Here is a 15,203-nt window from a genome sequence, read left to right as displayed (position 1 = left end):
CTATTCCACACCTTTTCCAAGATAATTCAGTAGCATCTATTAGTGGAAAATATGCCAATTCATTATTTAAATGCATGAAAGAAACAAAATCACGGACTTACAGTCTGTAATTTTCAGGACTGTCTTGACTTCTCCACTTCCTGATCCTCCACAACCATCTTCATCATCACAGTCTCCACTGATTTGTTCATCTATACTACCACCACCACTGCCTGTTTGTCGGAGATCCCATTTATCGTAGTTAGGAAATGATTTGCCCTGCAACAGCTGAAGACAAAATATGGTATTTAAGTTACCTGAATAGATGGAGAACTTCAATGAGTACCCAAAATTTCATGTATGTCTCTCTAGCAATTATCTGATTAAAAAAAAAAAAAAAAAAAAAAAGGATCCACAGAATAAGAATTTTCTTTTATTTTTTCTTCCTTAACTTACAGCCAGATTCAAGAGTGTGATATTTGGAGATGTAGACTTCATTTTTACTATTAAAAAAAAGTATCAGATGTCTGCGTCTTTATGGCTAGATAAAAAAAAAAAAAAATAAATCAGCACCAATTCCTGGCCCAGAGGCCAAGTGGAATGTATAGAAAAATAGAATCATAGCATGGTTTGAATTGGAAAAGACCTTTAAAGGTCCTCTAGTCCATCTTCCCCTGCAATGGTCAGGGAGATCTTCAACTAGATCAGGTTGCTCAGAGCCCTGTCCAGCCTGACCTTGAATGTTTCCAGGGATGGGGCATCTACAACCACTCTGGGCAACCTGTTACAGTATTTCACCACCCTCATTACAAAATATTTCTTCCTTGTAACTTATCCAAACCTACCCTCTTTTACATTAAAACCATTACTCCATGTCCTATTGCAACAGGCCCTGCTAAAAAGTTTGTTCCCATCTTTCTTATAACCCCCCTTAAGTACGGAAAGGATGCAGTAAGGTCTCCCTGGAGCCTTCTCGTCTCCAGGCTGAACAACACCAACTGTCTTAGCCTTTCCTCACAGGACAGGTGCTCCAGCCTTCTGATCATCTTTTGTGGCTCTCCTCTGGACCTACTCCAACAGGTCCATGTCTTTCCTGTAATGAGAACTCCAAATCTCGATGCACTACTCCAGGTAGGATCTCACCAGAGCAGAGGGGGAGAATCACCTCCCTTCGCCTGCTGGCCATACTTCTTTCAATGCAGCCCAGGATGTGATCCGCTTTCTGGGCTGCAAGTGCACATTGCTGGCTCATGTCCTCACTCTTTCAGGCTAATCCCTTTACAGCAGAGAGACAGCATCCGTGTTACACAGCAGCTGACCCTGGATCTTTTCAAGACCCATGTGGTGTCCACATGGCCTTAATATACAATTATTATTTTGTGTAATTTTTTTCAGTTTGAAATATCTGTATGAGAGCTGTGCTGCAGGTCTGTATTGGTGAATCCAAAACATACTTGTGTGCTCTTGGTGTGTCATATGGGTGTCTGGTAGAAGCTGAAGGAAAAAAAAACAAAACTGTTGGGACGATATCAAATGCCTGAGCAGGGAGCAGCAGACCAGGACAGTACAGGTGGAGCCAGTGCTAGTCTGGACACAACTATTTCCCAAATCACACCCAGGTATTGTTTTGGAACTAACAAGGGTGACCTAAAACAAAGCAAGGGGATAGCTGATATTGGGTTAAGCAGTGTAGGTGATTTGTGTCCAACACACAAGTTGTTCTCTGGCTCCTTTTCGTTTATCACTGTAGACATGGCCAATGATGCCAGCATGGTCTACAAGACAACAGGTAGAAATATAAAGTCTAACTCATTTCTCCATTCTGTTGAGCAGAGCTGAGCAATCACCTGAATAATGTTCCTCTCTCTTATTTATCAGATGTATAAATGCTGTTACCCAGCTTTTAAATATCAAGTGGTAGGACTGACATACATACATACATACATACATGCATACATGCATACATACATACATACATACATACATAAAAAATGTGCCCTCTGCCCCATCCAGATGCAGTTCAGTTTACTTGTCAGGCATAAATAAACTTCATAATGTCTAAAGAGACAGGTTCTTACATATCTTCTAACTTTATCTAGACCAAAATATCAGCTAGTGCAACTTCATGTATTGCACTTGCTTTTCAATCTAGCAAGACCTCTTTACACTGGCCAGAACTTTGCTGGCTCAGATTCTTTAATTTAATAATCAGATGTTTTTCTCCTCAAAGTAACTACTAATTAGTCTGAAACAGGCTCAGTTGTTTGATACCTTCAAAAATGGTTGCTTTGTCGTTCAAGCAAGATACTGGCTTCATATTTTTTGTCAATATGCTCCATTTATTCATGGATTATGGAGTCACTTCCCAGACTACTTGATCTGTTAAATGCTCTACAGTGCCCAGCAAAAATATTTTAATCACTACTACAAAAACATCACTCAGATAAATCTCAGTAGGTTTACAAAAGCCACTTGCAATGCTGTATAAGAAGAATGTCATTCACCACTGAATCAGCAGACCCAATTTATGCAGCACTTTTGATTCAAAAGTTTTATTAGACAGTTATATGCTACCTGAAAGAAAAACTACCTAGCTGAGAGAAAAAGTTCCTTTGTGTAGCTGCCCTGTTCCCTGCTCATTGTGTAATCCATGCTGTACTACTGCCAACACAGTATTTATGGGAACAAAACCGCCAGTTTAATGAAATATACTCAGTTAAACAGGACACTCTTCCTATTTTGTTGGCCCAATTCAAACTGTGACACCTGAGCTATGAGGTGGAAACGTAGGAATGAACCTCAAGCAAGACAATTTATCAGAGTTGCTGCCAAAGTTCTTATAGTGTATATATATTTTTTTCAGCCTGAGAGTATCCTCCTCTACATTCTGTATCTGTTTCAGTCTTAAAAATACTTTGGCTTAATAAGGTCTTTATATTTTGCTCCTTCTCTGAACTTCAGCCCAAAGTAGTTATGTACTCTTTCCCCGTTTTTTTCTTTTTCTACTTATTGTGCCTTATCGACTTACGACTGGAAAACTTAAAACCCAAATGACCCCACTAAATCGCTTTAAATGTAGGTTCAACATTGAAAAAGTGTCCTTCAACTTTTTCCAAACTTTTCACTGTACTTGAAAGTGTAGAGATTAAGGAATGTACAAGCTCATTTGTAATTTGGGTTATGTTATCTCTTCAGTCTCCTTAATTGTACAAGAAGAAATATTGTCTCCCTACAAGTTCATAAATCTTAGTGCTGGTTCTCTGTTAAGTATGGCTTGGATCTAATATAAATTCTTTATTAAATTTATACAGTCTATGTACTTCTTCAAAGCTAGCTTGATTCAGAGTAGAAATAAAGATAAAAGGTATTTAAAATTATAATTCTGTTAATGTGCATCGTTTTTACAAAACTTATTTAAAAGGAAAAGAAACACAAGTTGTAACTGGAGAATTTTGTTGTATACACTTACTGTGTATACAGTCTTCCAGCTGAACGAGGAGGATTACTAGCTGTACACTGTGTGCCCAAAAAACATAGTACAATGTTTTTCTCTTTGTATTGCAGACTAAAATAATCTCTTTCTTTTAGGTGTTCAAAAAGGTCTTCCATTCTATCAAATTTCTGTCTTTGAAAAAAAAAAATACTGTGGGTTTAATCATGCATCATTGTCTTTCAATTTCAATGAAAATAGCAGCAAATATTGGCAACCATGTCAGTTTGACTGAGTTACAGCAAGGAATAGGTCACCAGTGTTGTGAGATTGTAGTAGGCATGCCAATATTCCAGGCTAGATTCGCTGGATCCTTCTCTTAATTTTAGTTAAAGTTTATTGAGCTAAGATTTTGATATCAAAAACATGTCCCCTGCTGGTGGCATTTTATTTTCACAGAAAATTGTGATTTCTTTACCACTACTGCGGTACATGTGCACAGGTGAACAATTTGAGTGTAATTCAACTGGAAGCTCCCTGGGAGTCTTCAGCTTCACACCTTGCCTACGTAGCTTTGGGAAGCTGGGCCTCCAGTTTAGATCTTTCAGTGCCCAACTGCCTGAAAGCTCCTTGGGATCTTCACTAATAGCTTTGTGGAATGCTATCTTTGATACAAACATCAATTCTGAAAAATGTCATAATATCGAAAAGTAGCATTAATACATTTTCTGAAATTTCATCTTTTAGAATGAAATGGCAGGTGTGCGTGACAAGTTACATTGTTGTGATAAAGTATTTACAGGGTTCTGTAAATACATGACCCTGTACCATATAACATTTTAGTAAGAAAATGAACTGCTTACAGCAGCTGCAGAGGTATCTGTAAGGGTATTTGAAGCTTTCTGACAAATCTCAGAATGTAAGCATAATTTGGAAAATTATCATTAAGAATATATGGTTGTCCTATAGGTTCTGATAATTTTTTGAGTTTAAGATTTTTTATCAATGACCTGGAAAGCAGTTTAAAACACAAAATGGTGATGATAAACCTTTCACTCCTACAAGAGCTGGTGAGCTACTAAATAACAGAGATGTGACAAACTGTTTAAGAAAATACCTCATCTGGTAAGCCAGGCAACTGAATGAATTTTTAAACACATGCTATAATAAAATACAGACAAATGTAAATTTGCAAGTCTAAATATTGTATTACATGCATATTAGAAGATAAAATAATCTGTTCTGCAAAATAATTGTGAGTGTCCTGGATAGCCAGCAGACTATGAATTATCAAGACTAGTGTTCTAGCCAAAGATTTTAATGGGATATCTTTGGGGACAGAGATAGGACTTCTAAATCAGATTAGGGATGTTATATTACTCCTAAATCCAGTTCTTGTTTCCTCTGTTCAGAAAGGATGGCACAGAAGTGAGTTCTATTACAGTGCTTAAAATGGAACAAAGAAATACTTTTGGTTTTAACCAACGAGCTCATCCTTTAGTGCACAAAAATGCCAAACAAAACAAACAAACAAAGCCAACCAACTACCTCAAGAATTTATTTAACCAGCCTTGTAAACCCCTTCATGGCAAACACAGATCTGACAGATTTGTGTAGCTGGCCAAAGCATATGAAAATAGCAAATGAATCAAAACATTTTATTTACATATTCAAAGGGTATCAAACAAATCTATATTATCAATATCATACATTTAAAAAACCACAAGGGTTGTTCTATATCAAAACAATTTACTAATAGTTCTGGTTAGGTTCTTAAAAAAAATATGTTCTGAAATAAAAGTTTTTTGGACTTAAAGCATTAATTCATTCAGAGGTTCAAGGACAGGATATGCACGTTAGACTAAATAACCAAAATGTTCCCTTCTGGCTCTCAAAAATCTACAAATTCATATAAGTAAACCTGGTTTAAATTGGCAGACTGGATTCTTTTTTACTTTCCTATGCTTGCAGGAAGTTGCAAGTGATTTCATCTCTGTTGTGGTTTAACACAGCAGGCAGCTAACCACCACACAGCTGTTTGCTCACTCCCCCGCAGCAGGATGGGGGAGCAAATGGGAAAACAGGTAAAACTCGTGGGTTGAGACACAGACAGTTTAATAGGACAGAAAAGGAAGGGAAAACAATAATAATGATAAAAGAATATACAAAATAAGTGATGTACAATGCAATTCCTCATCACCTACTGACTAATGCCCAGCCAGTCCCCAAGCAGCAGTCATCACCCCCTGACCAACTCCCTCCAGTTGTTTTGTTCAGCACAACATCATTTGGTACGGAATACCCCTTTGGTCAGTTTGAGTCGGCTGTCCTGGCTGTGTCCCCTCGCAGCCCCTTGGGCACCCCCAGCCTGCTCGCTGACAGGGCAGTATGAGAGGCAGAAAAGTCCTTGGCTTAGGGTAAGCACTGCTCAGCAACAACCAAAACATCAGTGTATTAACAACATTATTCTCATCCTAAATCTGAAACACAGCACTATACCAGCTATCAGGAAGAAAATTAACTATATCCCAGGTGAAACCAATCTCTGATGAGGAGTGAACACTGAAAGACAAGGGAACTTCTGTTTACATTATTTAAACTGATGTGATATTGGTTCTCTTTCAACAAAAATCTAGTATCATATTTACTTATCTTACATATCATATACCTTCAGGGGAAACATTGATTTTATATTAATTTTATTTTATTCTTTTCCAATAAAAATATCTTGATGATACTTTATTGCAGTCAATGTGAACTATGCTCAGTCATGGTTTTTCCTCTCTCACTTAGGTGCATATCATAACTACTTGTGAAGGTAATCTCAAAGGAGTCCAGCAGTGAATCCAATTAATGTAATCAAATCAAACCTAGAAGAACTATTTCTTGAAGTATGACTATTTTGGACTCTTTCAAATGAGAGAAAGAAACTATGCTAAAGTTTATTCCACTGCTTGGCATTGCATACCTGAATACTTGAAAACACAGCATTTCTCTTTAGTGACCTCATTAAAAAAAACTACTGAAAGCCTCTGTAGACCAGACTCTCCTGGGTTTCATTTCCAGTAATATGAAAGATCCTTAACAAAAATGCGTATTCTGAATTAGATGTCCAGCTTATATTGGAGACTGGTATTTAGATAACTAGTATTATAACTCTTACAGTCCCCCATGATAGTGCCTGTGATGTTTGGTTTTTTAATAAAAAGCTGTAGCTTTGTGTGAAGTTCATCCGCTCCTTTCTCAATTTTTGCTTTTTCAATTACATTTTCAAAGACAGAATGAAATTTCTAGTCAACTATAACCTTTACATCCCTGAGCTGATGCAGAAAGTACAAGCAATGCATACACTGCTATGTCAAATCCAGTTTTCTGCCCAATATCCAGGCCTGAAACTCTGCGTTTTAAGCCTGCAAACTCATTCCAACCCATAAAATCACCAACCAAACAGCAGCCTGAAATTCTGATGGAAGTAACACAATCTATCTCTCTAGTCTAAGCCAACTCATCTGAACACAGAAAGAAATAGACATTCATTCTGCTTACTGAACATGGGCAAGAATCAGTCAGGTGGCTGTGAGCCAGCACCACATCACACAGCTCTAACCTACCATTTGTGCTTTCTTGATATACCTGTAGTAACTCAGCATCAAAACAGTCGCTGCTTGAATAGTAGAAATAGGACTTACCCCAGCTTATTATTATAATGCCACTTCAAAATCCAGACACTTCCTCTCAGTAGTTATTTATGTAGCATTCAAAACCACTTAGTAAGCAAACAACATTTTCACATAAAGCTAACTACTGAATTAGGTAGAAATGACTAATAATTTTCACTGAAGGCACAGTTCAACAAAGCCAGGTTGTGGGCCCCAGCACAAGTATACACTGTGCAGTTTGTTCCACTACTAGCATGCTTCCCGGCCCACACAGATTTGGGAACTGACCCAACTATCACTCTCCACAAAAATACTTGACCCCAATTTGAGCCTCAGCATAGTCTAGGAACTGTTCCCAGCAGGCAGCCTGGATACGGTTATTCTGCTCTGGGAAGTAGGATGCTGGCAGTGCCTGGGCAATTTTATTTAATACAACAGATATAACTTTGTGATGTCTACAGTGCTGAATAAAAGAGAACCAGGAAACGAGCTAAAGCAATAGATACTGCAATATCAACTTTTCTAAATCTCTGTAATTTACATGTTCTGGATTATTCTAACCAGTTCTCCCTAAGGGAAATCTCTTATTAATAGAAAAGGCTAATTGTAAGCACTGGGGACATGAAGCACTGCGTGCTCACATCCTTGATCCTCTGCTTATTTAGCAATATAGATACAGCTCCTAAATGTAATTGTCCCTCAACAAATATCCTTTTCCTAATCTGTTACATTAGAGACAAAGTCTTCTCTGCTGTAAAAGTCTTGCTTTATACCTGAGAGTGCATTTTACAGCTAAAAACCCTCAAATCACGTTCTCACATGAGTTCTGCCATGAGCAATTACTTTTCTTTCCAGTTATTACTAGTTCCAAGTACATACAGGAGCTCTTGTCCCATGGTACAATCCCTGCTAGCACAGTTATGTGTACTATCAACTTGATTTGTTTAAAAAAGGTATTTTGGGCCTTAAAAAATGCACGTATTACTAACACTTCCCTGTAGATTTAAATCATCTTCAGAAAATTAAGTAAATTAGTCAGGCATTTCTAAGATAACAAATGAGAACAAAATTAAACCCCAGAATAATAGCTTGTACTCTTCTTCCTGTCTAGGTGGTTGAAAGAACAAAGTCACATTACATATGATAAATGTTTAAAGATTAATGTTCTTTGCCCATTTCACCCATCCATGAAGACAGCATAGCTACAAGCAGAAACAGATTACAATAATAATGAAAGAGAAACATATAAATTTCAGGGGGAAAAAACACTGTGAGTAAAATTTAATTAAAAATATTTCTAAAGCTATAGTATGATCATCTTCAATATCTGCTCTTTAGTTCCATGGATTTGCTTGGATTTTTTATTTCACTATTCTATTAATTTGTTTCATTGTATTCATTTGAAGGCTACTGGTATAACACCGTCCACTAGACACTACAAATAATTTTTCAGATAATTTGTGAATAACTTTATCCTTTACTTTATCCTCATGTGCATTTTTAGACCTTTCTCCTTTGCCAAGAGTGGATATTAATAAATATGATATATTAGACCATTTTTTTCTGTCATAATAGTAGACTGAAATAATATTCTTTAGAAGCTGAAATTCTGTCTTTCCAGAACAGACTATGTGAAACACTAGATAGCTTAATATCAAGTGGTCTGATGAATGACTGAGGTCTAACAAGAATAAATAAAAGGATTGATTTAAATAACGTGGCATACTAGCTCATTTCAACAACCTTACAAAGGATTTTGAGTGGCTTTTGGCTCCAGATTCATACACTTCAGTGTAGATGTCAAAAAATTTAGGTGTCCTCAGTAGTAATTTGCATGTTAAATGTATTATTCAGCTTTCTGGACATGGTTGTCTAGTGCTATTTGAGATGGCCTAGAGTACCTGGGGCACTTCATAGGTGGAGAGATGTGATACAGACTTTGCAGAAGACCTTTTGGAGGAGCAGCTGGAAGCCAAGGGCCACTCCAGGCATCTGTGTACATGCAACTGAACCATAATCCTAGTCATCAAATCCAATAGAGAGCAGGGAGCTATTCAAATGAGCAAAGGCAGGTGTCTAAATTGAGATTTGTAGAAAAGCAATAATTACAAAAAAAGTTTTCTAAGTGAATTCCTAATTTATTTATTTATTTTTTTGCCACACATTACATTACTTGTTTGTTTCTTTGGTAACAACACAGCTTCTAGCACAACTAGGACAAGTGGACAAAAGCACAACGGGATGCCAACCATTAACTAGATGCCATAGCTATGAAATGGAAAATGTCCTTTCTTTGCATGTTCTCTTTATATATAAATTTACTACTAGTAAGAATAAAGATCTATTTTTTTGTGAGAAAAAAATGTTGATTATAGATTAAGAATTACATTTTTGAAAAAAATGTTCCAACCACACATTTTCATTGCTAACTAGAATTTATGAAACCACATGGAGAATTAATCACAATTACATATATTGAATGCAGCCAGTTTCAATTAATCTGATGACTATTATTACACAGGACAGTTTTTCAAGTAAAGAGAAGAAACCAAACCACACCAAGAAGCTGTGGAATGGAAGACAGTTCACCAGTCTGCAAGAATTCATGGTTATGGATTTAAATATATGAAAATTAGCTCATTATCATGGACTGCTTTGTACTGGTAACAGTATCAATCAGATATTAATTAGTCCAGGGGTTTCTTAGAAATAAAAATCCTGACAGGTGCAAAACAATAAATGCTTATTTTATTATTTTAAGAATAAACTATGTATTTAATGCTTCAACAGGCATGTTTATACAAAATTGCTGCTGAAAAATAAGCTAGGATTGGGTTCTACAGCAAATTATCTATACTACATCATTTGTCATATGTGTATTTCCAGTCTGTGGCAATTCTGAGCTTATACCTACAAAAGCAGAAGTTTCCTCACTTTTATGACATAAATTGTTACTTAAGAAGAGTTAATGATCTGTAAACCCTAGCTTCCCCTCAATATGAGTGAAAACATAAGACTGAAGTTACAGCTGAAATGAATTAAACATCATGACAAATAATGAAAATTGCAGACAATTTCAAAGCCTGATTTCTCCTTATACTTCACAGATCTGCAGGTAAAAGGACATGATATTAAACCAGTTAAAGGAAGAATTTTAAAAATATGAACATCTTCTGGAATGCTTTTCACTTTGTAAAGAATAACATGTTACTTGGCATTTCATCTGGAGGGCCATTCAGAAGATGTTACAGAAAAAGCTGCATTATAACAATCAGTGCCCCCATCATGAGCAACATTAGTACTAAATTGTTAGAGGTACATTACATTTCCTATTGCTACCCCATTGTGAGTGGAATAATTGGTGATTTATCCAGAGATCTGATTTCAGTGAATGAAATCCAGTGGATGGCCAGTGGAGGTAACTCACTGGGAGAGCTGACTCACACACTGCTTTCTCTTCTCCATCAGCAGCTTGATAAATCTACTTTCTTCTTTCCCTTGATATTTCCAGCCCTCATGTGAGTGGATTCTGGAGTGAGTAAGGAAAAGCAATAGCTTCTATGTAAAATTCATGAAGGCTAAGTTGACAGCAGGGATAATACTGTGTTAAAAGAGGTGTTTGAATGTTATAACAGTGCCTCTAACTGTTTCTGCTATATCATTCAAACACAAATTTAGGAATCAAAAGGAAGAGCTTCCTGATAGCTGGTAGGATTCATGCCAATTAATCATAGATATTTACACCTGAGCTGCTCATCCTAATACCTTCTGATTAGCAGAATCTTAAAGGCCCCTTTCTCTGGCTTGCTTTAGGTTTATCTGTAGGACAAGGTGGATTGCATCCTAGAACCACCTACTTCTCTCTACTGGTAAGAAAGACCAGTTCAGATATGAGTAGATATATGGCTACATGAATCCTAAAACTTAACACTTTTGAGAGGGGGTGCACAGAAATAAGGTGTCTCATAAGGAATGTAGTTTTCCTGAACAATTAAGCCAAAACCGAGCCACAGATGGCTCAGCAGGAAATCACGCTTTGTCATTTGACCTGGGGAGTCAAAGATATACAGACCTACTGCTAAGATGTAATTCTTTTGCTCCTGGCTTTAAAAACTCCATGAAAGCTCTGTGAGCTGACTAAGTTTTCCACTGAAAGACTTTCCTCATTGTAGCATAAACCACAGAATGGTGCCTTAAAGTGAAAAAACCCTCAAGCTTCTGTTTTATCTGTACCATTGTTTGGTTGCATGAAAAATTAATAAATTAATTCAGGGTGATAGAATTATTAAATTGCCCTCAGGCAATGAACTGACTGAATTTTGGTCAGCTCCGGGTCTTTGCACCACAATTTAGGTTATTGACTATGTTTTAAAAAAAAACTTTTTAAAACTTATTAGTCCTTTTTTTCAGTCAACATGGATTCATCACAAGGAAATCATGCCTGACCAACCAGATAGCCTTCTATGATGCAATGACTGGCTGGGTAGACAAGAGGAGAGCAGTGGATGTTGTCTACCTGTACCTCAGTGAGGCTTTAGACACTGTCTGCCACAACACCCTCATAGGCAAGCTCAGGCAGTGTGGGTGTTGTGAGCAGACAGTGAGGTGGGTTGGGAACGGGCTGAATGGCAGAGCTCAGAGGGTTGTGGTCAGCAGAACAGAGTCTGGCTCGAGGCTGTAGCCAGGGGTGTTCCCCAGGGCTCAGTGCTGGGTCCAGTTCTGCTCAACTTATCAATGACCTGGATGAAGGGACAGAGTGTGCCCTCAGCAACTTTGCTGATGATACAAAACTGGGAGCAGTGGCTGACACACCAGAAGGCTGCGCTGCCGTTCACCAAGGCCTGGGCAGGCTGGAGAGCTGGACGCATACAGGAACATAATGAAGTTCAATAAAGGCAAGAGTAAGGTCCTTCACCTGGGGAGGAACATCCCCATGCACTAGGAGAGGCTTGGGGCTGACCTGTTGGAAGGCAGCTTTGCAGAGAAGGACCTGGGAGTTCTGGTGGACAGCAAGTTGCCCATTGGCCAGCAGTGTGCCCTGGTGGCCAAGAAGGCCACCGGGATTCTGGAGTGCATCAGGAGGAGTGTGGCCAGCAGGTGGAGGGAGGTGATCCTCCTCCTCTGCTCTGCCCTGGTGAGGACACATCTGGAGTGTTGTGTCCAGTTCTGGGCTCCACTGTTCAAGAGGGATGGGGACCTACTGGAGACGGTCCAGAAGAAGGCTATGAAGATGATGAGGGGACTGGAGCATCTCACTTATGAGGAAAGGCTGAGAGAGCTGGGCCTGTTTAGCCTGGAGAAGAGAAGACTGAGAGAGGATCTCATCAATGCATACAAATCTCTTAAGGGTGAGCGTCAGGAGGATGGGGCCAGGCTCTTTTCAGCAGTGCCCAGCAACAGGACAAGGGGAAATGGGCACAAACTGCAACACAGGCACTTCCATCTGAATATGAGGAAGAACTTCCTTACTTTGAGGGTGCCAGAACACTGGCACAGGCTGTCCAGAAAGGCTGTGGAGTCTCCTTCTCTGGAGACATTCAAAACCTGCCTGGACATGATTCTGTGCAACCTCTTCTAGGTGAATGTGCTTTTCGCAGGGGTGTGGACTAGATGATCTCCAGCAATTCCTTCCAACCCTGATCATTCTGTGATTCTATGATTGTATACAGCTTGAGAAAGAAATTATTTTCTATGTATTTTGACATAATTATTGAGCCTCACATAAACCATCTTATAAATTGAATAATCTCACATGACAAGTCAAAAGTATGTTCCATTCAGCTGAACTGCTGTGTGTGTTTAACACACAGTAGCAACGAAGGTGCTTAGAGCTTGGGTAATAAAAATATAGCCTGGAAGAGAATACAGGTATATTAAGGAAGCAGTTACAGGATAAATTTTTGCTACTTTCTGAAGTATAATTTCTCTCTAGAGTTTTATGACATTTTCAGAGATGCCATTTATCCAGATTTTTGTGAAGATACACAAAATCAAGAACCAAGAGAAACAATATGTTTGTTTAAATGAAATGAAAGCTGATCAAAATACTATTTGAGGAGGAAATAAGAGTCAGAAAGAAGTAAATAAGCCTGTTTCTGTTCACATATCGTGCCAATCTAATATTATACTAATTTGCAAGGTCTATGCAGCTGTTGTTCTAACAGGTATTCTGCATGACGAGTTCAGTTATGAAGTTAACGAATAGTTATAAAGCCTGTTCTCTGAGTAATGATGATGACATTGTGAAATAATTCACCCATAGTTTATCAGTAAAATCAGTGAGGGATGGTAGGAACCATTATCATTGGTGCCTAGTACATAAGAGGGGATAATCAATGAATTCTTGAGAAGCAGGACATAGTAAATCTTTTCATCCCTCAAGGAGATAGAAAAACCTTGGGTTTAGCCCCAGGTAATGTATACTGGAAATAAGTTACAACAGCAAGTGGCATAGGAAAAGTAGGCTTGATATACATACATGCCACTGACCACCACAGCAGAAGAGTGGAAATTAGCATCTCAGGCCAACAGCCAGCTGAGCCAGGACCCATGTTTGTGGGATTCTCAGCATTTCAGAAATCTCACACAAAGGACAGCATATGCCTCCAAGACCCTTATGTCTACCAACTAATAACTGCTGTAGGATGACAGGCCTACAAAAGACTTGTGGCCTGCACTCTTATCAGGAATATGGATTTTTTTTTCTAATCTATCTGCATGTAAATCATTGATCCTTAGTCTCTAGATCTACAAGAAGGATTACAGAATACTTTAGACTTCAGCTATCTCAAATAAAATCGAGGCATATACAGATAAAAAAGGTTGCTACCACAAGTGATTTATGCACTCTGAGAACCAAGAGACAGTTATCACTAAATTATTAACAACAAACTGTGACATTGCATCCCATTATGACAGAATTTTTTAGGTTCTTAAACAAATGGTAAAAGTCTTTCAGCAAGAAAAAATATATATTTCAAACTTAGTATATCTTTATAAAAATGGTACCCTCCCAGAAACCTTTGAAACCAAGTTAAATACAAGAAGAAAGTAGAAGTCTTTACTTTTGCATTAGTCATATTTCTGTAGATAATACAAACTAAAAATTATCCCTCATACTTAAAAAAATGTAAACACAAAAAATACATTTCCCTCTTCATCAGTTGCACATGTAATTTTTCCTTATCAGAGCATTTTAAATTGATCTAGAAGATGATGTGGGAGTAAACACCTATAAAATTTAATAGGGAATTCAATTACTATGAAACAAACCCCATCACTATTCATTTATCTCACAATAGACCATAACAATGTTGTCTATAGCAGAATTTTGGTGGGGAGGGACCCTCTATGCAAAAATAGTTTCCTTCCAATACAAAAGAAATTAAGCAGGATCTTAAAGTAATTAATAAGCAGGAATCTCCTTATGTTAGTGATATCAAGTACCAATTACAAAAGCATACCACCAGTCCTTACCTGTGACTTTGTCTGGCCCAATCTTATAATAAAGTTTGCCACAAAATACACCACAGCAAAAACATACATCCAGAGTCTTCTGCATTATTTACCAAGTTTTTCTTAAGGTCCAATATATCTTCTTTTCAATTCCAGCATATATTCTTTAGACAGAAAGCTAGTATAAACTCTAGTACATCATTTATGCCCCACTTAAGCCTTACGCTGGAAGTTTTCCAGTCGCTGAGACTGTGTGCTGGCACTCTTCAGAAGGCAAGTGAGTTCTCAGTGAGGTTAAAACAAGGCCTTCCTGCCACACAATTTGCCCTCAGTCCCTGTTCTTGAGTTGTCGTTTATTTATATAACTACACTACTCTGGTTATACTTGTGTAGCACGGCTGCTTTGCATAAATTGAGAGTTATCATGGAAGGGCTGTATTTTTAAATCCTCTTTGCCTCCAAACTGTTCTTAAAATAGTTGCTATTGCCTAGTCTTGTCAAAATGCATCATGCCTGTTTTTCAAAATCTTCAAGAGAATTAAAGTATCCTTGAAGTATGGTAGTGGTGGAGGAGGGGACATATAATAGTTGAGAAAAGCTTTCATGGTGCATAAAGAAATGGACCATTTACAATCAGAGCCTTCTCAGAACAGTTTGATAGAACTATTCTTTAAATCCCA

At 37.8% G+C, this 15,203-nt stretch overlaps 1 protein-coding gene across 1 annotated transcript in view; it reads right to left on the bottom strand.

Annotated features, from left to right (window-relative positions):
* The window catches only part of GPC5 (glypican 5), a 742,077-nt gene that overhangs the window by 321,221 nt on the left and 405,653 nt on the right, over positions 1 to 15,203 (bottom strand). The window contains exon 8 of the mRNA XM_055702313.1: positions 102 to 267. Coding sequence (XP_055558288.1) covers positions 102 to 267 — 166 coding nt within the window. The remainder of the gene's footprint in view (positions 1 to 101; positions 268 to 15,203) is intronic.

The sequence above is a fragment of the Falco cherrug genome, chromosome 2 (assembly GCF_023634085.1).
Source record: "Falco cherrug isolate bFalChe1 chromosome 2, bFalChe1.pri, whole genome shotgun sequence".
Classification (NCBI taxonomy): Eukaryota; Metazoa; Chordata; class Aves; order Falconiformes; family Falconidae; genus Falco; species Falco cherrug.
This window is presented reverse-complemented; position numbering and strand designations above follow the sequence as displayed.